The sequence below is a fragment of the Mercenaria mercenaria genome, chromosome 7 (genome assembly GCF_021730395.1).
Source record: "Mercenaria mercenaria strain notata chromosome 7, MADL_Memer_1, whole genome shotgun sequence".
NCBI classification, from domain to species: domain Eukaryota; kingdom Metazoa; phylum Mollusca; class Bivalvia; order Venerida; family Veneridae; genus Mercenaria; species Mercenaria mercenaria.
The window spans coordinates 25381275-25405416 of NC_069367.1; the positions used below are offsets into that span (position 1 = coordinate 25381275).

The window sequence follows — 24142 nt, forward strand, 5'->3', positions numbered from 1 at the left end:
TGGACAACTTTGAATATACCTGTCTAAATTAACTCTGTGAATCTTGTTTCTAGTATGAAAATAAAAGAAAAAGGCCGGTATATTTTATGTAAAGGAAAACAGTTACGTTTCTTTAACTGCAATCTAAATCTAATCTTTTCATTGCAGCTTTTAGTGGCTCTTTTCGTACTTAAAATTCTTACGCAGTCATTTTATCTGAAATTCATTTGCCTGAATGGGAGCATGCTGATTTCAATAGAAAGCTGCTCATACAAACAGAAACGCAGAAGAGTAAAAGAAAACACGAGTTTTTCAAGAAAGAGCATGTGGAAAGGAAGAACGATTAAAACTCTTTATTTATATCATACTTACAGACCTTTATAGACTAACATTTGAATTAAAGGTGTTCAGCCAAAATACAAGAATAAAGTGTGCGCGTCTGCTTTCAAAGTATCAACTTTAATATTGAATTTTGTAAAACGTCTTTGAATAAATTTTATCTTTTTAAGTTTGTTGCTGCCATTTTCTTAGTTACGCCAGGTTCGTAACAAAGACGAACTGCAATAAAGAGAAAGAAGTCCAAAATAAACAATCAAAGCCTTGAAATGTCTGATGGTTGCGGGTTTTTGGTAGATTTATTTTCTGTTTAAATGCCAGTCTATAAATATACATGAATGAGAAACAAATGCAAATTCAATGTGCCTCATATCTAAGATGAACTCTGCCTGACCCAGCTTGTGATGTAACCATGGGCTGGAATACCTTATCATTGATAGATCTAATATAATCTAAATGGTCAGTGCGAGTGGATACAGGTTGAATAAGAACTGCTTGTTCATTGATAACTCATCCGCATTGTTCATGAATGGGACTATTTTGTGTAGCACATTAACATCCTTTGGATGTGATTTGGAATCAAATAAAGATGCTATGATTGTCAGAAATACACTTTAACTTTTGTAGCGAGATAAACCCGCAACCAAAAACTAGATACAAATCAGTGTTCACAAAAACGCATGTCATGAAGTAAAAACACGACGCTTCAATAAAATTGTCCCACTTTGTTCCTTCGTTGTCAAAGTTCTTATCGAGTGACATAAAAAGATTTATAGTTAGCGACACGCTATGTCTACATCGGCTTAGACTACACAAGGAGTGTTTCCGTGTCTCCCTATACTTCTGTTAACGTCGTCTTTGTAATTCATGTAGGCCATCGGCATCACAGTCCTCTCTAAAACTGGAACTACTTGAAAACACTGTAGCTCTCATGAAATACGAGGTCATAATTCTCGTGGAAGACTTGACTGCAAGAAATTCCTTGTTGAGAATAGTCACTGATATGAAGTCCTATTGTACGCAGACAATAACAACATTTTGTGAAGTTTGGTTAGGAAACGTAACTTATAAGATATGAAACAACAATAAGCATTTGATCGGAGGTAACCAAATATATAATGGATGGGCCAACATTTTCCTGAAGTCAACCTTTAGAGTTTCTAGAACTAGTCAGAATTCCAGTAATATATTGTTCAATTTTTAGCATCAAAGTATTATCATGGTTATTCGGGTTTGTCATTAAACATATCTAAATTTATTGAAATTGTCAGAATTCATACTAGAATATTGTAAATGTTACATTTGAAATATCATTGAATCATTTGTCATTTTCTCCTTTTTTATAATTAAAAAAAAATATTGTAGTGATTTCAAATCAGCAAAGTCTGCAAAAGTGAAAAGCACGCAAAATATGTTCAGTTTTTTATTTGCTCCATCTGCAATGTTTTATTCGAAACCGAGGCTGCAAGCTCTGTGTTACGTTGTTTATGCCGTTCCGAGTATGTAACAGCAACCTTCCTTCTTGTCTTTTTCCTGAAAAAAGAAATATCAGATACTGATACTAACAAACGAAATAATTATTATGCATTACAACTTTACTTGATATAACACAGACATAACTGCTTGCATAAGAAAGTAGTATTTTCAATAAAGTCCATTGCAACAAATGGCATGATAAGTATAAACTGTAAAATACACATTACAATAGCTGGAAATTGAAATAAAAAAGAAGCATATTCTACTTTATAAAGAAATATGATGCATTTTACGTTTAATTGTGTGTCATTCCGTTTTTTAAAGGCCGTATACCATACTAAAGGAACCAGTGTAGGACCCATAAACTGTAACTGACTTAATATTCCGACAGGGTAAGCCTTACTACTTATGAATTATGTTGTTAACAAAATGTCTTTGATGTTTAAAGATAGACTGTCACTGCAAATAATTTACTTTGTAAAAGTTTTAGAAAAGTTTTGAATTAATGAAATAGTAACTGAACGTTTAGCGCTACCCTATGTTAGAATGCAGATGACATTTTAACAACTTGATCGAAGTTTACAGCAGTTTGACCTACGGTCAGATCTGGAGGGATTGTAAGTGAAGTATAATAAGAGAGTCATCAGATATACATCTCACCTTCTATATACCCAGTAGATCAGAGAAACGAGTATAATTAGACAGGCAACTGGGGTGACTGCGGCTGCGATTATCCACGATTTTGATTGCGCAGGTGGCGCCACAGACTGTGTTTCTGGTGTTGGAGCATCAGTTGTTTCCAGTGTTGCAATACCTCCGGAACAATCTGAATAAAGATCATTGAAGTGGACATAAAGAAACTGCGCAGACCCCACATTAAAACGTTTCAGCAAAAAAAAAAAAAATTGTAATCGAATATAATTATGAACTGTTTAAGATATATTTTCAAGATACTGTTCTAATTAAAACTTTGTGTTGGTATACTGTAAGGAACACAAGACGGGTCAATCCAAGAAGTGAGAAATCTATTTTATGGAAAATGTCACATGTTGTTTAATATGGCTATGTATTTTTTTCCTACAAAATAGACATTGATTACAAACATTATTTGTTGCTTGAATGAATGACTGAAAGCTTATATGTTAACATAACATACTCGTAACTTCTTTTGTCGTCCTCATTTTTTACGTTTGTGTTTTTGTTGCAATAGCCAGTTTGCACAAGAAATAAACAGCGCTTTAGATACTTTATTACCCAATTAAATTAGCTTAAGATCACAGATTATTAGGATCTGTATGAAACCCAAGCAAAAAGACATAAATTACCTGGACCCGGGGTCCAATCCAATGAATTATTTGTTGCTCCTAGACACAAGTAACAGCCAAACATGTCCTGATACTCGTAGCACTGTCCACTCTCGATGCAATACCCAGACTTAAATAATATAAGAACAATGTGTTACAGAGAGTCACAGCTTGGCCAATATCACAGTAATGAGAACCATAGCTTGACCAGTATCACAGTAATGAGAACCAAATTTTTATATTTCGGCGTAGAAAATAGTTTTAACCAGGGTTAGAATGTTGTTAATGCTCTGCACACAAACATATGCATATGGAGCGTTATACATCTGTGTTAACTTATCATCATATCCCTGTGGTATTCTGAAATATGTAATTTTTACACCACGACCATGTTTTAAGAACGATAACATCACATCGACAGAAGATAAATATCTAGATAGAATTATTCCCGCGTATAGTGATACAATACAACGATATCTTGTCATAAAAACAAAACAAATGTTAATATGGCATCAAGGTCAGTCAAAAAGGATTTTTGTTTTGTTTTTTGATGACCTCAAAACAAATATTCAACTTTATGCACTTGGTCGGAGGAGCCAAGCTGTAAATATACTTCGTAACAATAATATTAAATAGTTAATAAAGTTCGCAGATCACACAGACGAAATTCTGTGAAGCGTATTGCAGACAAATCCAGTAAGTAAATACAAAAATGCACTGTTTACTTATACAGCACACAGACCATGGCCCTGGTCTTTTTAACACTGCTTTGCCTTTCCTTAACTCAAGCAGTAAGGCCAAACACGATCGAGCTTAATGAGCTGTACATATGACCGACCGCACATGTAGTAACGGTATGTACATAACTCGTACACAACAAAAAAGTCTCTGTGCATTTTCCCAACCAGACCATAAAAAAGCGAGTCCTTCAAAGCCCCACAATAACTTCTTTGGTCCATAAATCAATAATGCTACGGCCGTTTAGCTTTAATCATATACGGTCTGCACACTTTAAGCAATACTGCCTTAGTTTAATTCACCTTCATTTCTTTTACATATGCATAACGTTCGCATTGAACTTCATTTGTTTTATTATTTAGGAAGACATCTTCAATAATAGTAAATGTATATGCAAGTATCGGGTCTTTCAAACTGCTTCGGAAAATCCGCTGATGAAAATACACATTATTTCAAAATTACCAAGAATAAAAACAGTATAATTATGTCAAAATATAGATGTTTTTCAGGAATTCCGAGAGAACAAATGACCGCAATTGTTCAAACATACTGAAAAGAATAATGAAAATATGATAAAGTCATTACCTTCTTCTTGCAATAAATTTTGCCGCCGACTTTTGAACAATTTACACATTTCGAATCAAAAATGACAATTGCATCATTCTCACTGTATTCTCGTCCATCGTTGCTGACAGAAATCCTAAATCCCCTAGCAATGAAACCCTGTGGTTCTTCTTTAATTGACCTTTTCAAAGGAGGTATAGACAAAGGACATGACACTTCAATAAATGTCTCTAGCTTAGCTTTTCTTATAAATGGATCACCCTCCATTATTTTCATACCTGCGGTTACCTGAAGTTACAGATAGAATGAATCGCAAAGATGAACGCAATATATGCAATCAATGAAATCAACACATCGCACCTATACCATGACACACTTAAGCTAATACAATATCGGTAACATTATGTACATTGTAGCAGAAACTAAAGACACTTTCAAATGAAAACAAATTTGTCAAACTGGAATATTTAATGCGATATGACAAACATAAAGGCTAACAAACCACATAGCCATGTATCAAGATATAGCAAATTGCATTGAAAACAATAAAAAAATGATAAATTATCTTTGTTAAGTTTATGCATTGCTAGTAGAATACAAGTCTCATGATTTGTTTGAAAGTTGAAGTAACACGTTAAACTAAAATGACATATGTTATATCCTTACCTCAAACGGGATTAAAAGACATGTCAAATTGGGAAGTGATACGAAATTTCTCCCAAATACAGATGTTTTCGCACATTCCCTGTACTGTAGATCACACTCTCCGTTGTCTGGTATACCTCTCATGATCGGTGGTTTCGAACTATCAATAGAACAGTCTGCGCCGATAAAGCCAACTTCACATTGGCAAGAACCTATATGTAATACAAAATGTAAAAGAGCCCACTTAAAATAACAATACAAATTCTTAAAATGACATAGTTAAACGTAATTTTTCGTAAGGTGTTAAAATAATTTACATTCCGGCTTTAACGTTAAAAGAAACCCCAATGCCCCGCTTCAAATGCTAGCTTATGCACGCTCTAAAACCGGGATAGAAACATCGGCCATCCTCAGGTCAGCTGGATGGCACCCATACATAAAAATTTGAACATCCAGTCGAAAGCTTTCGGGGACAGGTTGATCGATGTCAACGGCTATTTGATATATACATATTGAACAAACACATTAGCACAATAATCAGTCATATACTATCGTACGTAAATTAGAGCGAACGTCCACCAGCTTCGGCCAATCTTCGTAATTGGCCGGAACACGAAAGTAGAGAGGCGTTCAATAAAAGTCCAATTTTTATCTATCTTTCCCGACAGCGGATGAAAGTTTATAAGTTTTTGTCGTATTTTTGGTTCTACACATACTTGTTTATTGTTTATGTTTCGCCCTTTTTCCTTTACTGATGAATGAATACCCTTTGCGCACTTTCTGATATTATGTAAGACACGGACGGTCAGCAACTTTCAGCAAGACTGTCTGATGGCTTCCTCAAATGAATGAATTCGAGGGTACAAACATCATAACAATTTTAGATGTAAGCCCCATTTAATTAGAAGCGGACATTATAATTACCCTCGTTACACTCTCCATGTCTGCTGCAGTCGTTTAAGCACGACACATTCTTTAGTTCATTCAAAAATTCAGCATTGAACACAGAGTCTGGAGACAGTTGTTTGGTAATGCTCATAATGTCAGTCGTGATGTTTATGGATGATGAACTGTTATCTGTAGGTTCGAACGAAGCAAGATCTTCCACCGTAAGGGGTTGGTTAACATTAACCTCGAAAACACAAATGTCTTTCAAAGCATCAAGATGTGATGATGACCACTCCATAGACTGTGTTGCCTACAATTGCAAATGCATCATTGTGTAAGCAGTTTCTGAATCAGGTATACACATGTTTTTGAAATCATTTCTTGCAGTATGTTACGGGGAGTGAGTGAGTTGGGTTTTACGGCGAATCGACACAAAATGGTCATATATCGCCGAGGTGTTATGGGTGTATATGCTATTGTTTCAAGAGGCATTTACACGCGGGCGGGGAAGCGTAACAGCAAAAAGATTGCCTTTGAGATTTTTGTTGAAATTGTATTATGGATTTATTTTGATATTTTCCTGTAGTAAAATGTGAAAGAAGTCTGTATTTAGACAAAGAAAAGTCTGTTTTAGTATGAGTAGAAATATCAGGTAACAGCAATGTTTTTTTTGTTGCGATTTTGCAGCAAATGCGACAGGCAAAGTTTCTTAGAATATACACGTTCCCTACTCTTTCTCTTCATTTTATGTCAATTTTAGAATGATTCCTCATACCAAGGGAAAGATCTATATCCAGAAATTTGTCTAGCCATGTGTGGCATTGTCCATTTCATAAAGAATATATAGGGAAATATATCAAGAAGTGTTGGACCTCGTCAAAAAGCTAAACGCAAAATCGCCATAAATGCACATATTTTCGTGAGTCGTTTTAGCACGTTGACATTTATACCGTTTAGCATTGATCGTAAACGTGTTACGCGTTTGATAAGACGTAAAAACCATAATCTGACAGGAACAAGACACTATAGCGATTGGACTGACCATTGCATCAAGAGCGCAGTCATTAATAAACCCGTCTGTATCAAATTTTGGAACTTCAGAACACATCTGGAAGGCTGTAGTATTTAGCATTCTGACACAGTCAGTTCTTGCAGTGACATGGTCGTATTCAGATCTTTTTGTTATCTGCAACGGAAAAGCACATACAATAAAGTTTTACAAGAATAATCTGCTAAAACATTAAACAGAAATTGCATTTTAACTATGGAAGACTATAACTTAAAAACTAAACAATAAATATTAGGGTATAAACACTTATTATGTATAATATATAATAAAAATCATAAACTCGAAACAACCTCGCATACTATTATTATATTCAACTTTAGGTAATCAAATAAGAAAAGACACTCATGTAATATCCTTTATAACTACTGTCTTACAAAGTTGTTAATAATGTTTTTTGGTTTCATCTTCTAAACATTCAACATATATTACCGCATTCGAAGTTTCAATGCCCTCATCATATTTTGAAACAAAGCTAGTTTTAGTAGAATGGTGTAGATCAAGTCCTCTGTCCACATATCTGCCATGCGCATTCCTCTTTTTCCTCGCGATAGAACAACGATCTTTATATGATGTCTCATATGTATCTTCTCTACATTTCTTTGCCGTATCTGCTGTACATCTGACAGCATTTTCTGGACTAGAACCTTGCAATTTTGCTTCACACTGACAGAACCATTTCTCTGCCGACCATTTTACCAGTCTTGCATCGTTTTTGGAATCAAACAAGTTTTCCTTCGGTGGTACGCTATTAAAGAAATTTTAAAGTGACGTGTTCCAATGCTCTGAAGTTCAATTCATTTCTTAAATATATAATCAAAATAACGATAGTGTTAAAAGCTATTAATGTAAACTTTGAAGCAAATGATTATAATAAGCAGTAGTAGTAGCTGAATAATAGAAATTATAACGCCATTAAAAAGAATTTCCGAGGAATATGTTTTATTTTACATAACTTTGCTTTTTAATTTTACACTTGTGTGACCAAGTAAGAAAAAATTACTGTGACGTATTGATTGTTCTCAGGAAAACTATATTATGTCGAGAATGAGCCAGGTCATAAGTTTTAATAATGTACAAAGTATTACATCCAACTTAGATTTGTATCTTGTTCAGTTGAGTTGGCTCGTTTATTTCTATCGTCTGTATCATCGCCATTAAAGTTTCCACATAGACCAATCGTGTTTTCCCAATCTTCTAGGCTAGGCGTGATATCAATGTTTATAAAGGGTTTGAAAAAAGCGTTTTCTTGAACCGAAATACGTACTTCTGTACCGGTGGGAAGGTAAACCTGAAAAATATAACAACAGATTGAGTGCATACTTTCATTGGTTTGCATGAAATGAAATGTGTTAAATTTACACCTTTTGTGTTTTTTCCCCACCATTTCATATTCTCCCCTTTGTTGAGCTTACATATGTACAAATTAGGGGTTCTTTAAAAGGAGTTATATATATGAAAATGAGAAAGCCTTAAGTATACTGTACATAGTGCGCTGTGTTTGTACTTACTTTGTAATAGTTCGCTGTGTTTGTACTTACTCTGTATATAGTGCGCTGTGTTTGTACTTACTCTGTGCATAGTGCACTGTACATTCACTTACTCTATACATAGTGTACTACACCTTTACTTACTCTTACTTACATAGTACACTGTAAAGGCACTTACTCTGTACATAACTAACGTACTATACCTACTTGAAACCTTCTTCCAGACGACGTATCGACCTTAACACTTCTAGCTAGTATTGCATCCTGGCATCGAAATTTTGGAGACAATATTTCGCCATTTTCACAACTGCTCAGAATAAATACATCTCGACCAGCATTCACAGCAACACCACAATTACACCAAATTTTGTCATTGTCCTTATGACACCGACTAGTTTTCATTTGAACCTAAAATCAATCAATCAATCAAACATGCAAACAAGCAGTTAATTATTGAATAAATCTCATGGTGTATTTCATTTCAGTGTAGTACGGATTCAAGAAGGAACATAATGCACATTTTGTAAGCTTTAGTTAATTAGCAGCACTCGGAAGCTGAGCAACCTACCACACAAAATGGTTTAATGTTCGACTTTAAAATCGACTGGCAGCAAAACAGAGTTATAGTTTTACAAGTTGATTTTTTGTTGGGTTTAACGTCGCACCGACACAATGATAGGTCTTTCCAGCATTGATGGTGGAGGAAGACCCCAGGTGCCCCTCCATGCATTATTTCATCACGAGCGGGCCCCAGGGTAGAACCACCGATCTTCCATAAGCCAGCTAGATGACTTCCTCACATGTAGAATTCAACGCCCCGAGTGAGGCTCGAACCCACATCTGTGAGGGGCAAGTGATTCGAAATCAGCGACCTTAACAACTCGGCCACGGAGGAACCTTTACAAGTTGAAGATAAATATTTACACAAATGTATTTACTTAGTAATGAACGGAATCCATGTCAGGCTTCCAGACATACTTTTGTACACTTTTGTCCCCAAATTTGATAAGATTGGGTTACAGAGACAACAAGTGAACGAAGTATTGCCATGCAATACAAAGTCCCCTACTGGAAGTCACGTAATTTTCTCTACTGCAGTATAACATAATGAACTGATATCTGTCAATGATGTATGCACTATTGTACTATATATACAATATGTTATAACAAAGCACTTGGATTAAAATTTGCATATATAAAAACCTACAGTTGTTTTCATATGGATTTTTTTTGGCCAAGTATAAAAAAGATATCATGTAAGTTATTATATTAACAACAAAGGGAAATTAATTCTTAAAAAAATTCTATATAATGTAAGTCGACAAGGAACTCTTAGAGATAGGGGATAGAGGTAGAGATAGGTCAAAATACACATAAAATCGGATGATACATGCATGTTCTACCAAAGAATAGTGGTCTCGTTTTTTCCCTATTGCCAGTAATAAAAAGTTACAATATAATCTATTTATAGTAACAACAAAGGGACGTAATTCTAAAAACAAGTGTGGTGCCTCATGGTGGTGAACATTTGTGCCAAGTTACATCAAAATCTCTCCATGCATGAAGAAGAAATGCTCCGGAAAAAGTCATTCTTGAATTTGATCTTTGACCTCTATGTATGACCTTGACCTTAGACCCAGGGCCAGGGTTTTGCGCAAGACATGTTGTCTCATCCAGGGGAATATTTGTGCCAACTGATATTCAAATCCTGTTTTGCATGACAAAGTTATAGACTGGACAGGAAAAAATCCTATTGACCTTTGATCTCAAAGTGTGACCTTGACCTTTAAGCTAGGGTTCTAGGTTTATGCATGACACGTCGTCTCATCAATGGGAACATTTATGCCAAGTAATATTGTAATCCCTTGATGGATGACAGAGATCTGGACCGGACAGGAAAAAACCCAATTGACCTTTGACCTCCAATCGTGACCTTGACCTTTGAGCTAGGGCTCCGGGTTTTGTGCATGACATGTTGTTTCATCTTGGGAAACATTTGTGCCAAATAATATCAAAATCCCTTCATGGATGGCAGAGTTATGGACCGGGCAGGAAAAAAGCCCTGTTGACATTTGACCCCCAATTGTGACCTTGTCCTTTAAGCAAGGGGTCCAGGATTTCCGCAAGACACATTGTCTCATCATGAGGAACATTTGTGCCAAGTGATATTAAAATCCTTTAATGAATGACATAGTTATGGACCGGACACGAAACAGACCCTGTTCATGCATGTTAACATTTGATTGCTAAGTGTGACCTTGACCTTTGAGCTAGGGTTCTGAAAGTTGTGCATGACACATTGTCTTATTAAGAGGAAAATTTATGCCAAGTGATATTAAAATCCCTTTGTGGATGGGAGAGTTATGGACGGGACAGGAAAAAAGACCTTCAATTGTGACCTTGATCTTTAAGCTATGGGTCCGGGTTTTGCGCATGACACGTCGTCTCATCATGGGGAATATTTGTGCCAAGTAATATTAAAATCCCTTAATGAATGACAAAGTTATGGACCGGACACGAAATTGTGGACTGACGGAATGACAACAGAATGACGGACGGACGAAGAAGCGCATTCCTATAGTCCCCGAAACTGGTTTCAACCAGTAAGGGACTAATAATCACATCCGTGGATCACGGATTCTATATATAACTCTTGTCTAAGCATTTGATATACTAAGTATAACATACTGAAGTTTATTTATTTGCTTGTCCGTTCACTAGGGAAGGCAATATTTTCATAGAAGCCATTCATTTTTTCTCTTATGGATAATTGGACATGCTGGACATGCCTGACTTTTTGCTTCTCAACACTTGAATTAATCTACATGCAATTTTAGCAATAATTTATAATTGAAATATACACTTTAAAACTTCTTACTTGAACGTTGTGCTCCGTGTTACGATAAAGTAAAAACACACCTTCGTTTTGGTTTTCATACGTTCTAATAAAAAAAAGTTATATAATAAAGTTTACTTCAATAATATTTGAATAAAAGACCCATCATCCTGTGCTACATGATAAGTATAATCTGAAAAGTAGATCCATCGGAAGCACCGAGAACAATGCAAACAGTGAAAATTTCAGACTCGGTTTGATTGAGTCTGTTCATAAGTCTTGTTTGCAGTTCAAAGCAGCTTTCATTTGAAGTTTTGAAGAAAAGCAGGCAAACAGTAATTGCATTTGACAAGTAGAACTAGGAAATATTTATTTTGCACGCAACGGTAAAACGACAAAAAAGGGGAAGCGGCGGTCTAGTGCTTAAGGTGTCGGCCACTCAAGCTGGGTGTCGTGGGTTCGAGCCTTACCTGTGTCATGACCAAGCCTTTGCATACGACACCAGTACTTGTTTTTTTTCCGGCAAGCGGACTCGAGAGTGGTTGGAAATGATAAGATTGAGTCTTTCATTAAAATCAAGCTAAAATTATTATTACATGTAGTACAGTATTAACTAAACTAAATAGAAGTTTTAGACATACTTCTGATCGAAAGATTGCATGTGGGGATCATTGTGGGAATAACACACCTTTCCCGTCAAACGGGTCATGTTTGATGCTACATCGACCTGAAATAGAATCATAGATTTGTGGAGATATGTTTATGTTATTACAAAGAAACATACGATACCTGAAAAAGATTCACAAATCCGTGGAAAATGTTTCGGTTATAAAAACCTTACAATACCTTATACATTTTATTGGACTCTCGTCATATGATTATATAAGTGTGATATTGCGTACAAGAGATTTAATTCTCTCTTCATATCATGCTCACATTTAAATCGGTATTCTTTTTCATATTGATATCACTCACGTATTAAATGAAACATTTTTATACACTATGTAACATTGAATTGATATTTTTTGTTTCAAATATATGAATGTATAATACAGATTTCACTCTTGACCTATATAATTGTCTTCTATCCATATAATCTAACTCAAAATTTAATACATACCTTTACTGGATCGAGAAAATAATTTTGAAAAATTGGATGGGCTGGAAAATACTCTTGAGTAGCCAGAACGAGAGTAAAAGGCCACATTACGTTTTCCCTGTTTTGACCCGAGAGTCCTGAAACACTGATGTTCTTTAATACGTTTATCTCGTTGTTGTTTATTCGAACACCGCAGCGGTTCTTAGCTCTTTCAACTGTTTCTCTTTGAGATAAACTAGTAGGTTTACAATTATCTTCGTTATTTTGGGGTATGTACAAGATAACATCTAATGAACATCCACGTGTCTCAGACGCATGACAACCGAAAGGAACGGTAAGTCTCAAAAACACATTTTCAGAATTTGTGTCGTTTAATCTTATTTCTTCTTTGTCGACGATCTGAAATGGAAGGCGATACATCAATAATTCATCAAGTGATTTTGCGTTTTTAACAACATCAAAATTATTTTTTTGGGTTTATTATACAAGTGTCTCTTGGCGTTGTATGGGGTTTTGTGTATAAATACAGGGTACATTAGGTTAATGCAACTCAATACATTAGTGGTAAATTTGGTCTTTTATTGCCGAAAGAAAATATTTCAGTGGACACTCTTCGCTTTCGTCCATCGGATCTATAGAGTACCACATAATTCCCGTAGTGGAGAAATCAAAAGAAGATATTCTTATACAATAAAAAAGGGTATGTGTGAACTTAGCAAGTCAGAAACTTATTTAGATTTCCAACATACTGTCCTAACTTATTACTAAGTATTTCTTCATAACGGCGATTATGTTATATTTTTGTAAATGCCTTCAATTTTTAGGAGTTTGAGGCATACAAGCAAATAATTATGTCATGACCTTATGGCTTAAAATGCAGCGAAAATCCCCATTTGCCCATCCTGAGAATATTTAAACGCTGCTGTGGTCATTAGTGGAAAAACTGACCTTCTGGGTGCTAGATGATAGCTTTCTCATATGAATGAATTCTATAACACTAAGTTGGATTCGAATGTAAGTGATTGAGGTGCAATTGGTTCGAAATGACCTTATCTACTTGATAGAATCTTTATAATGACACACCGTAAAGCCTCTAAGTCAAGTTTTGATATACATTGAATCTGATTCAGAAGATCTCTAAAGTACTATTAAATTCAATTTCGAAACTGAATTCAAACAGTAAAACTTAAAACTATTACGCAGCTGATGATAACGGTAGCTTTGGTGAGGAAGTATATTAGTAAGACATGATAAATGTTTAGTCAGGTCTTTGGTATGTTAGTCGGTTGTTTGAGAAATATGTATCCCATAAGATGTTACGCAGAGAACGTATCAATCTAATACATATTTTAGGAAACATATAAAATAAACGGATATAAGACGACCCCGTCTGTTCCACTTCCCGCACATATTAACATGCTGTAATGAATCAAACTCCTACGCAGTAATCTCCCTTGCTGCAAGGGAGATCACTGCGTCGGAGTTTGGTACTGAATCAGTATAGATACGTGATGGTGTTTTTTTACATAAATAAACAATAATAATTTCATTCCTAGGTAACAAATGGAAATATTTTTGAAATAAGTACAGACTCTTTTACTATGTGAAATCAGTACTAAAACAACCCATTTGCAAATATTTTGTTTACCTCTATTCCGCAGAATTTAGGAGAACTGGCTTGAGACGGATGTGATTGTGTAGTTGGTCCCGTCATTGCGTTGATTATACAAGCAATCTAAATTGGATATAGAGATTTTAACAAATTAACATTTCGATTGAAACCTATCGGTGTCATGTTTTCATAGTTTTGCAGATTCACCTAGACATTCTGAAACTGGTTTTTATCTATGCCCATCTTAAAAACATTTCAGTTTAAAATAAATTTAACAACAATATATGTTACAGAATATGGAATAAAGAATAATTTAGGACGGTAGCATGCATTTCTACTACCGTCCATGAACAGGCTAAATCAAATGGGATAAAATATTTTCATTTATTTCGTGTTGTGTGACATGTGGAGTTTCCACTTTCTATTTTATATATTTGTCATCATGTGCATCTTAAAATGTAGAATACCGTTATGCCTAGTCGGCCATATTTTTTCACTCTCAATGTTGTTTCAGTGAGTGCATGGTTACTATTGAATGAGTCTTTCTCCAAATATTTAGTTGGTTGCGTCTCTAGAAGTGAATCGGTCCACGAGAAGCCGGTTGTTATCCCCCATGCCACAGTATAAAAATAATCAGTGTCATTTGGCGGTGAAAAATCGCAATAGAAATGGAGTTCATTGTGGCCATCACCCATCCGTACTACTTCTGCTTCTACGGTAGGTTGTACACTAGATATATCAGCTTTATCGTTGTCTAAAACATAAAACAACAAAAACATTATAAATTGAATATTATTTGTACCGCAATTTAGGGCATTTAATCTATAGCCTATAATATCATACGAGTAAAAATAAAAGCTCTAATATTTTGAATATTTCCTAGTTTCTTGAATATCCAATGTAGCAATGCATTTACAAACAAACAAGTACGGAAAAGATTACTGAGTTTCAGTCTGAAATAAAGATATGAACCATTTCCTTGTGTTATACTGATGACGTATAAGTGTCATTTAGTTTTTTTTACCAAGGTTTCGAATGTACGACGTATATGTTTGTTTCTTACTGAAAATCAAACTATTAAAGAATCATGTAAAGCATTTAAATCAGAAAAGGAAAAAGTTATATATTGTGTACGTATATGTCCTGTTATCTGATATTCAAACCTCTTGAAAAATCTGATGTTTATACAACAGTGTACATTTGGAACACTTACTGCCCACGTTTGTTCCATTTAATGATTCTGGAATGAAAAATCAAAGAATAGTAATTTAACACATTGTTGAATGTAGCATTAAAAGCAACAGGAAAAAATGTGTACAGAACTAACTCTGGCTGTATCGTAAAAAAAATAGGCATTTCGTAAATATTATTTAATCTTCAACGCTGAACTTTCAAGTTGTGGCAAATTTAATTGTGCAAAGATATATTTCTCTAACCGTTTAACCAAATTCTGCAATAACTTTGGGAATTCTGTTTTTATATCAGGTGGGAACCAAAGTATCATCACAGAGGCAGATATATATCATTCATATGTCCGACTGCCTCTCGGTTTGGGCGTCTAACCTAACTAATTACCATGCAGTCAACACAAAAGGTTTCAAGGTGTTTTGATGCAAGGTGGCTATGGTTAATGAGGATAGTGTTAAATTATAGTCTCTATAGACTGAAACTAGTTCTGCTTACAAAAGAATTACACTATATACATAATGAAACCAAGAAGGATTCAAGACTTAAACCAAGTAATAAAGCTATGTCGTTCTGATTTCCCTATTTAATATAATATATAACGTCACGTCTAAAAATGCCCTACGTGACTTATTTAAAATAATTGTAACTCTTGAAAAAGAGAAGATAATTACTAATTTTCAGGTAAAAGAATGTTTTTATGAATATTTTGTTATCTCAATTTTGATTTCTTGTCGCTAATACAGGTTTTCTAATGGAACGGTCCATATATATCGTTTATTAATATCACAGACGTCAAACGCAGACATATAATGCGGACTTTTTATAGTTTATTTTATATTTTTCTAAACTTTTACTTTTTATCCAAAGGTCTATTAAATGTGTTATCACAGTTTGGCATGAGAAATTGGAACAATATAAGTGTCTTTAAAATATAGATGTACCTGTTAAGAGATATGTCTCATAACACTGAAATCTGGATGAGACTGAAATTGCATGGAACAGCTTTTTGTCTTTCTTTGTCAACTGGAATTCAGTGTCAGGAAATATATCTACTAATTAATATATGAACAACAACAGGTGTTAAATTACTGCTGCAGAGTTTAAGTAGTGTTGGTCCTATACCATCTAAACCATCGGATTTAATTGTATGTAGTTTGTCTTATATCATAATTACTTCATGCGGTGTAATCCATTCAGTATAAAACCATATCAAAATGACGGAATTATATGTACCTATACAGTAAGCTTGTGGACACCCATTCACAGCTGGAAGGTTAAACACGTACTTGTCCGAACATTTCTTCACCTGTCCCTCTACAGTCAAACTGCAGTCTCCGTTCCCAGCATTCAAGCAGTACGTTACGTTTTCTATTTCTTCATTTGTAGGAAGCTCACCTACATTGAAAACAAGCACATTCGATGAATTGGTATTCCCCGCCTAAAGGGTTTGTGGTGAGGAATGGCAAAAAATTATATCCAGCATAAAAGTTAAGGATGTTAATAAGAAGCAAATAATTTCATTAGTCAAAAACAATTTAACAGGAAACAAATATTTAATTAAAGAGTACATAACAAATGTATGATACTTTGATCCTGACTAAAGAATTTATTTTGAATGGGATATGCTTACTGTATTAAGCTTAGCTTTTAAAATTAAATGCAGTTAATTCAAATGCGAGGTGGGTGAATGGTACAACTTTCATGTTGATAAATATTCATGGAAGGTTTGAAAAAAATCTAAAATATGGCATGAAAAAAAACCCCACTTTTTTTTTTTTTGGTGGTGGGGGGAGGGGGGAAGGGGGGGGAGGGGGGGGGGGGTATGATCAAGGTAAGGGGGTAACCAGGTGTGGGTACACAAGTTCACATGTTTACAATAAATGTTCATGGAAAAGAATGAAAGAAATTTAATGAAATTCTACCAAATGGTAAGTTTGTTATGTACAAATATGTGGATTTTTATACAATTAAAGGGCAATAACTCTTAATTTACAAAATAAGTCTGAACGAAATTGTGTGTACACAACCACATTATGGTGATCTAAAGTCTGTTCAAGTTTCATAGTTCTAGGTCAAATATATCAAAAGTTATGATGCAGAAATTGCCATATTTATAGTACCCTATATAGTTAACACTAGAAATTTCTAAGGGCCATAACTCTGGTGTTACTAGAGCAATCTGACAGAAACTTGGCGGGCCACAAAAACTCATTGTGGTGAACACGTATATGAAGTTTTATATAAATATTCCCAACCATTTCCTAGGTATGGCTCCGGACGGACGGACGGACAACGCCAAAACTATATCCCTCCAATTTTCATCGGGGGATAAAAATATTTTGAAATAAGATTTAAACGCCGTTTTTGTTACATCTCTAAATATCGATACAACATTAAGTAAATAGCTGTCTAAAATATAAAGTAGCGTCTCAAATCGATCCGTGTTTAGAGTACTTATAGTGTCTGCAAATAGTTCTGAATATCTTATTCTTTATTTCATAAAGATTTTCATAAGACACGTACCGAAGTAAAGCATAAAAGGTCATCAAAGTTTTCGTTAACATGAAAACATGTACGTGTCATTTAGTTTTACAAAATTTAGAAAACGCATTTCAATTATAATAATTTATTATTATTTTCTGAATGCGCTGTACTAATTAATGATTGTGAAAGTTGTCAGTGTGATTCAGTTTTATTTACATGTTAAATACTTGAAGAGTATGGTGTTCCGTTAGGGCCATTGTCTTCTCTTTGTTAATGATGCGCGAGATGACGATAAGATTCGGAATATTAGGAATTTAACCATACTTTATATTGCATTAAGGTATTAGGCCCATAATAGAGTATCTCCTTTTTGAACAGTATTCAGTTTCTACCATAAACCTACTTTGACTGCTATTTTCAGGGGGGTGTAGGTTCAAGCCCCACTATGACCAAAAATTTTTTTTCCTTATTTTTCTTTTTTTCTAGCAAGTTTTTACTTCTTTCAAGACTTGTTATTGATTTTTTGTACAGAAGTGGAAAATATTCATTTGATAAGCGATTTCTTGCTGTTCAAAGTGAATTTACCTCTGAAATAGAAGGGGTAAAGTTAGACATCTTTAAAAATACTGAGTTACGTGCGATAAAAGTTCTCTATTTTGCCTGCATTCTTTTTACTTCTGCCCCACAGTTATTTTTGAATGAAGTGAGCAAAATTCAAAACAGTCCCGCAGGATTCGACCTTAATTTTTCAGTGTTGGAGATAGAATTCTGTCTTATCAAATCCGTTTACTTGAGGCACCCTAGAAAAAAATGATACTGACACTTTTATTTTTTAGTTTTATTATTGTTTACCAATAGTTTGATAATTCTTTCATAAAAAATAATGGTATAATGAATTCTCTGCGAACGTTTTGGATAAAGGTCGCCACTTTGAAATTTGTCTCTACTTGAGCTTGAGGAAATACCATAAATAACACAAAATTTATAAAAAAAAACGGCACGGTAAAAGTTTTCAAAAATTTGCAACAAAGTGCGAAGCACGGTCAGCTGTAAGAATATACCAAGCAAATACCATGTTTTAAACATTACTATTAGGGGCTTAATACCTTAAGAAAATACTGACATAAAGATATATTGAGTCAAATTTTAATTGTTGAAAATGATTACTGCGACAACATAGAAACGTAGGAAAACATGAAATAAATCATAATTATGTGTATTTGTGTACAAACAGTATTGTTTGACACAGCTGAATCAGATATTGAAAATATATTTATACTCACCCTTTCTATACCAATTATAATAAGTTCCGCAACCGTTCTCTGTTGATGCTATGACGAAATCATACATTTGGTACCAGCCGGGGTAAAAGTAATGATCACAAATTGGCGGCTCACCAATAGACAGATTATATCCAACAACCCGTTCTTTCAAAAAGTGAAGAATTTGAGCTGATTCGCATGGATCACCATTTGTATTTAGGACCGTTTCTGCGCTTATAACAAATGATCCTGAAATAAACAGTTTTTCTATGGAATGAATCACAATATCCTTATGCATGCAACTGATCCTACAGGTGTGAAAATCACCACAACTAAATTTAGTTCTAGAGATCAATCAATGACACAAAATATAATCCTGCCTTGAATTTACCTATACACCTGTTTGACACAATTTAAAAGGGACAAAGAAGCAACTGTATTCTTGTTTTTCTTGTTTTTATATTTCGGATGTTAAACAATACGTATGCATTAGATAATTTTTTCACATTAACATAGGTTCTTTCTGCATAACTCCAGTTATGATGGGGGTTAAATATTTATTAATGAATTGATAAGACTATCTGCAAGTGCGGCTAGATGGAAATGAAATGCGAAGTTTCAGAAAATCTTCAACAGCATGCTTCAAAATGATTAGATCAAGATTTAAAGTATTATACTCCGTCTTAAATGTTATAAAAAGCAATGAAAGTTAATATTTTGATTGTTTCCCATAACTTAAAATTTTAGGTACTATCTCTACACTACGTATACACAGGTACTCAATGTAGTGTAAATGGTCAATCAAACATAGATAAGTTAAAGCCGGTAACGGATATCGGATATCTGTAATAGCCGTGATAATGTTAAATGATATATACAAACTAAACGATAACCTAGGTGACGTTAACGAAATTAAAACTGTTGGCGTAGTGTTGGCCAAACGTGAAACTCTAGATCGCAACCTGTCTGATCTACTTTCTGTGACTCTCGCGTTTTATTACAAGTGGGTTGTGTTTGATCTTGTAGGGTTATAGCATTTAGACTAAAGTTTTGAGATATGCCTACTTTTGAGAGGAATAAGTCGAAAAAGAAAGAAGATACCGCCGTTTCAGATAGGATGCAGTTAATAGTTATAAATGAGTATCATTAAGGTGGCAGGGGAGTGCAAATTTGCGAATTCCACATTGACGTGTGGGTACCAGTGTTGAAATATCCATAGAAATCTCGTTTTTGCTTATTTTTCTTTGAAACTACTATGGACCATTGCAGATACTATAGACTACATAAAGACTCCTCTCCGGTCCTATGAACCTGTCGTTTTCCACGCCAGATGTAGTGAAAATCGGCCAAAGCATCCAAATTTTATAGACCAAAAATAGCCTAACCGGGCCTCACTTTGAACTCTGCCATTCATTCACTTCTATTTTTAAATCCAATTTCTTAGCATATATCTATAGTTCGAACATAGATGCATACCAGGGTGGTGTGGAATGTGTCTGCCTACCACCACTTTATTTCCCTAATTTTCACTTGAAAAAAAGTGGATGGATGACAGCCGCGCGTCTGGCCGACTTTTTGTTCTAATATTTATGTTTTAGCCTCAACCGGAAGTACGGAGCTAGGAATTTTAAAACACCCGCCATGTAGAATCATTAACCGTTCCACATTCCCCAGATATATTAAAGAATTAATAATGATAAATAACCAGTAAGATAGATATGCCTTTATATTTACCCTGTCCTGTTTATACAGAAAATCGACAGGGGCCAAAACTACGAAACCGCTCCCCTGCCACCAAATATGTGGAAACAATGAGCAAGAATACATTTATTTTTCATACGTGCCGTCACATTGAAAACTCATTAACTACGATATTTTCAAGTTTACTGAGGCTAAAGAACAATTATTTATCCTTTAGATATTTATCATCATAAAATTATGAAAAATAAAAATATAGATAAAGAAATATTGATAATAATAATGCTGCTGCTGAAGATAATTAAATTCATACATAATTATGTATGTAATAAAATAGTTTTACCTATATTGAAAAATATGCATTTGTTATATTCCGCTGCAGAACTCGTGCATATTTATAGATATAAATTTAATAAAAATAATGTATTGTGGCAAAACCGTGTTTTAGCACCATTCATACACGATGGGCGGTTATACGCTAGGCGTAATAATTCGAACGGAGGCGCAGCCCGAGTGCAATTATTTCTTACAAGGTATAACAGCCAGAGTGTATAAATAGTGTTCAAACGCGGTTTTGCTATAAATTATTTCGATTTTCATACGTCTGTTATTGTAAAATTTAGATCAATTATGGTAGAACTGTTTCTTCGCGCATGCATGGCGCCAAATAGCCGGGCGTCACGCTCCTTTGTTAACACACGCCAGGACGGAAATGGTGATACGTCTTGAGGAATAGTTTCTATTTGGGCGCAAATGATGGCGAATTATTCTGCACAGTGAATGACCAACTCATTGTGTGTGTAAATTAATCAAGACAGTTGGGCTGTGTGACATTTCGTGTTAAACATGTTTTTAAGGAAAATATTTTATCAAATATGAAAGCGCTGTTACTCGACGCATACATGGTGCTAAATATGACGTCGACATAGCGTCAATATAATATCATTGTGATGATTCAAGCATTGCTAATCATATTAGAATTATCAGTAAATGTTTAAAGTTTCAGTCTGTATGTTTTGCATCAGTTGGTACAACTGGAATTTATACACTTGAATAACGTGCTTTGTGATATACTGAAATGTTGCTAAACTACACAGACTGGTTTTCAGTATTTAACCATTTTAATAAATGCTAAAATGGTGCATGTTTTACATCAGTTTAGGGTAAATGCCGTTTGTTTCTAATACTTGAAAATAAAATAAAATGAGTAACAGTTATAAAATTCTGCATCACTAAGATATACCAAATAATCAGTGTCAAGAACGTAAACAAACATTTATCTTTGTTTTTTTTTAAAATTGTCATAATCATGACTAGATAATTACTAAATATTTGTATCATGTGCATACACAACTGTCACAAAGGTTATCAATAATATCTTGAAAAATGTTGGATGTCAGTGTAGTTATTTGTTTTGTAGGTGTATCTATATTTCAACATGTCACAAATTGAACGATAGCTTTTGCAACAGATGAATCATTTAAATTGTAATCAGTAACATTTGTTTCCCTATTACAAAAGGAAGACTAAAATCGTGTGTTTTATGCAACGATTAATTTTTGTACGTCACAATTATTACTTATTCTAACACGACGACTCGATTCATTTTCCTATACGTTTTATATGAAAAAGGCTGAAAACTGTGTTATTACAAATGTATACAACAATTCATTTTTTCTGATGTCATGATTATTACGTCATAGCGGCAAACGGCATACCGGCGCGCTGGAAAAGAAACCAACTGAAAACAGGCAAATATTAAATGAAAACTTTAAAATCCTGGATATTGTGCTAGAATCGAAAAAAATATCTCATTTAGTGATTTGCTCTTGAATAAAAGCATTGTTTGTAATTCAGATGCATATCATTATATCACCCGGGCTGCGCCCTCGTGTGATAATTCATTCGTATCTGATCAATGACAATGACAAATCAGTTTGGGGTACATTATTACTTACTTCTCCAGTGGTAAACAAACTGCGCAATGAGAACTTGTGCAACTTTCTGGTTTGCAGCAGGATGCAGTTAGTCCCAATAAGACTCTGTTTTTAACTTAATATGTAGCTTTACAACATTCTCTTTCAGATAATTGTTATTGTCGCGATAATGCAGTACAAGGACATCGACAGTGTCTGTTTTATTGACAGAAGCCAATGCCACGATTCGAAAGCTTTCTGACCTTTCCTTTACTTACACTCGATCAATTACATAGATTAATATGTACTAAAACTGTAGATTGAATTAAGTGTTTAGAAAAATTGTATGCAGACTAATTATAATAACTGATTTATATGTTCAGTTCCTGACACCTATGTGTAGATATGTACAATTTAATAACGTCGGCCATTTTGAATTTGTTGCAGAATGTCACTTTCTCTTTCCTTGTCCTTTATACCACTTGGTGGTGTAAATTGCGTTCTATCCTACATTTTGACCCGTTACAAGGAGACAAACACAACCAGTAGCTTCTTGACTTCTTCAGCCACTTCTTTCATGAATAACCAGAACAAAACTTTATCTTTTACCATAGGCATGTTTGCAAATTGCAGCCTTACTAATATATTAAAAACATACATATTTCGAAAGAAAAAATCATATTAAACAATAAATCTAAAGGCAGATTTGTTGTTTTTTATCATTCAACGATAATGTCAAAGCATATACTCCCGTCGGGTTTCGTTTTTGAGAGACCGCTTCCATTGTCCGTGTTTCTATCTGGCCTGGCGTAAAATAGACTCTGCTATGTAATATTATTGTTTGATTCCGCGACTTACAAGCAATTGCTAGTATTATATTATAATATTACTAGTCCGCGATTTACAAGCAATTGCTAGTATTATATTATAATATTACTAGTCCGCAATTTACAAGCAGTTGCAAGGAAATGAAAAAATAAAGATATATAACTTCCAACCAAAACATATTTTTCACTCGCTAGGTGACTAAGCTTTTTGTCATGATACTTATTACCGTCAATGATTAATCTTTTATTGTAAATATATTAACAAAGCAAAGCAAATTTGTTTTAGATAATTGTATTTATCTATTTACTTGCCACCATTAATTTTTTTTAACATTAAACGAAACAGTAGATATAGTAAATATCGGGAAGTAATATTATCTTCTACAGACTACCTTCCAGGGCTTGTACAAGGTTGTATAGTAATGCAATAACAACTACCTGACGTCAATTTCCACATTATGACGTGTTAGTTTGCTGACAAGTTTTCCCAGTCATGCATTATTCTAGAAATTTTAGAACATAATTTCAGACCGTGTACAATTATCATCAGAGTTTATGTAGTATATACTAAATTAATTTGATGTAAATATTAACTTACCAAATGTAAGACATGTTGCAAGCAGAACAAAAATTGATTTACACATAATGTCCGTATTGACCATATCAGGTATACAAACGTTAAAATGATATTAAAGTTATAACACATTCCGTCTTATATAAAAAACGTAGATATC

The 24142-nt window shown here is 34.3% G+C and overlaps 1 protein-coding gene across 1 annotated transcript; it reads right to left on the minus strand.

The window, feature by feature from the left end:
• Nucleotides 1-24142, minus strand: LOC123554674 (von Willebrand factor D and EGF domain-containing protein-like). The gene is made up of 19 exons (XM_053547838.1): nucleotides 24007-24142; nucleotides 18989-19216; nucleotides 16455-16616; nucleotides 15247-15273; nucleotides 14501-14787; nucleotides 14070-14156; nucleotides 12443-12820; nucleotides 11964-12049; nucleotides 11365-11428; nucleotides 8694-8894; nucleotides 8085-8287; nucleotides 7429-7744; nucleotides 6973-7116; nucleotides 5967-6240; nucleotides 5064-5254; nucleotides 4419-4685; nucleotides 3117-3225; nucleotides 2452-2617; nucleotides 1-1848 (listed from the first exon to the last, which is right to left on the minus strand). Exons 1-19 carry the CDS (start codon nucleotides 24068-24070, stop codon nucleotides 1731-1733), a joined length of 3372 nt encoding a protein of 1123 aa, XP_053403813.1. The 5' UTR covers nucleotides 24071-24142; the 3' UTR covers nucleotides 1-1730.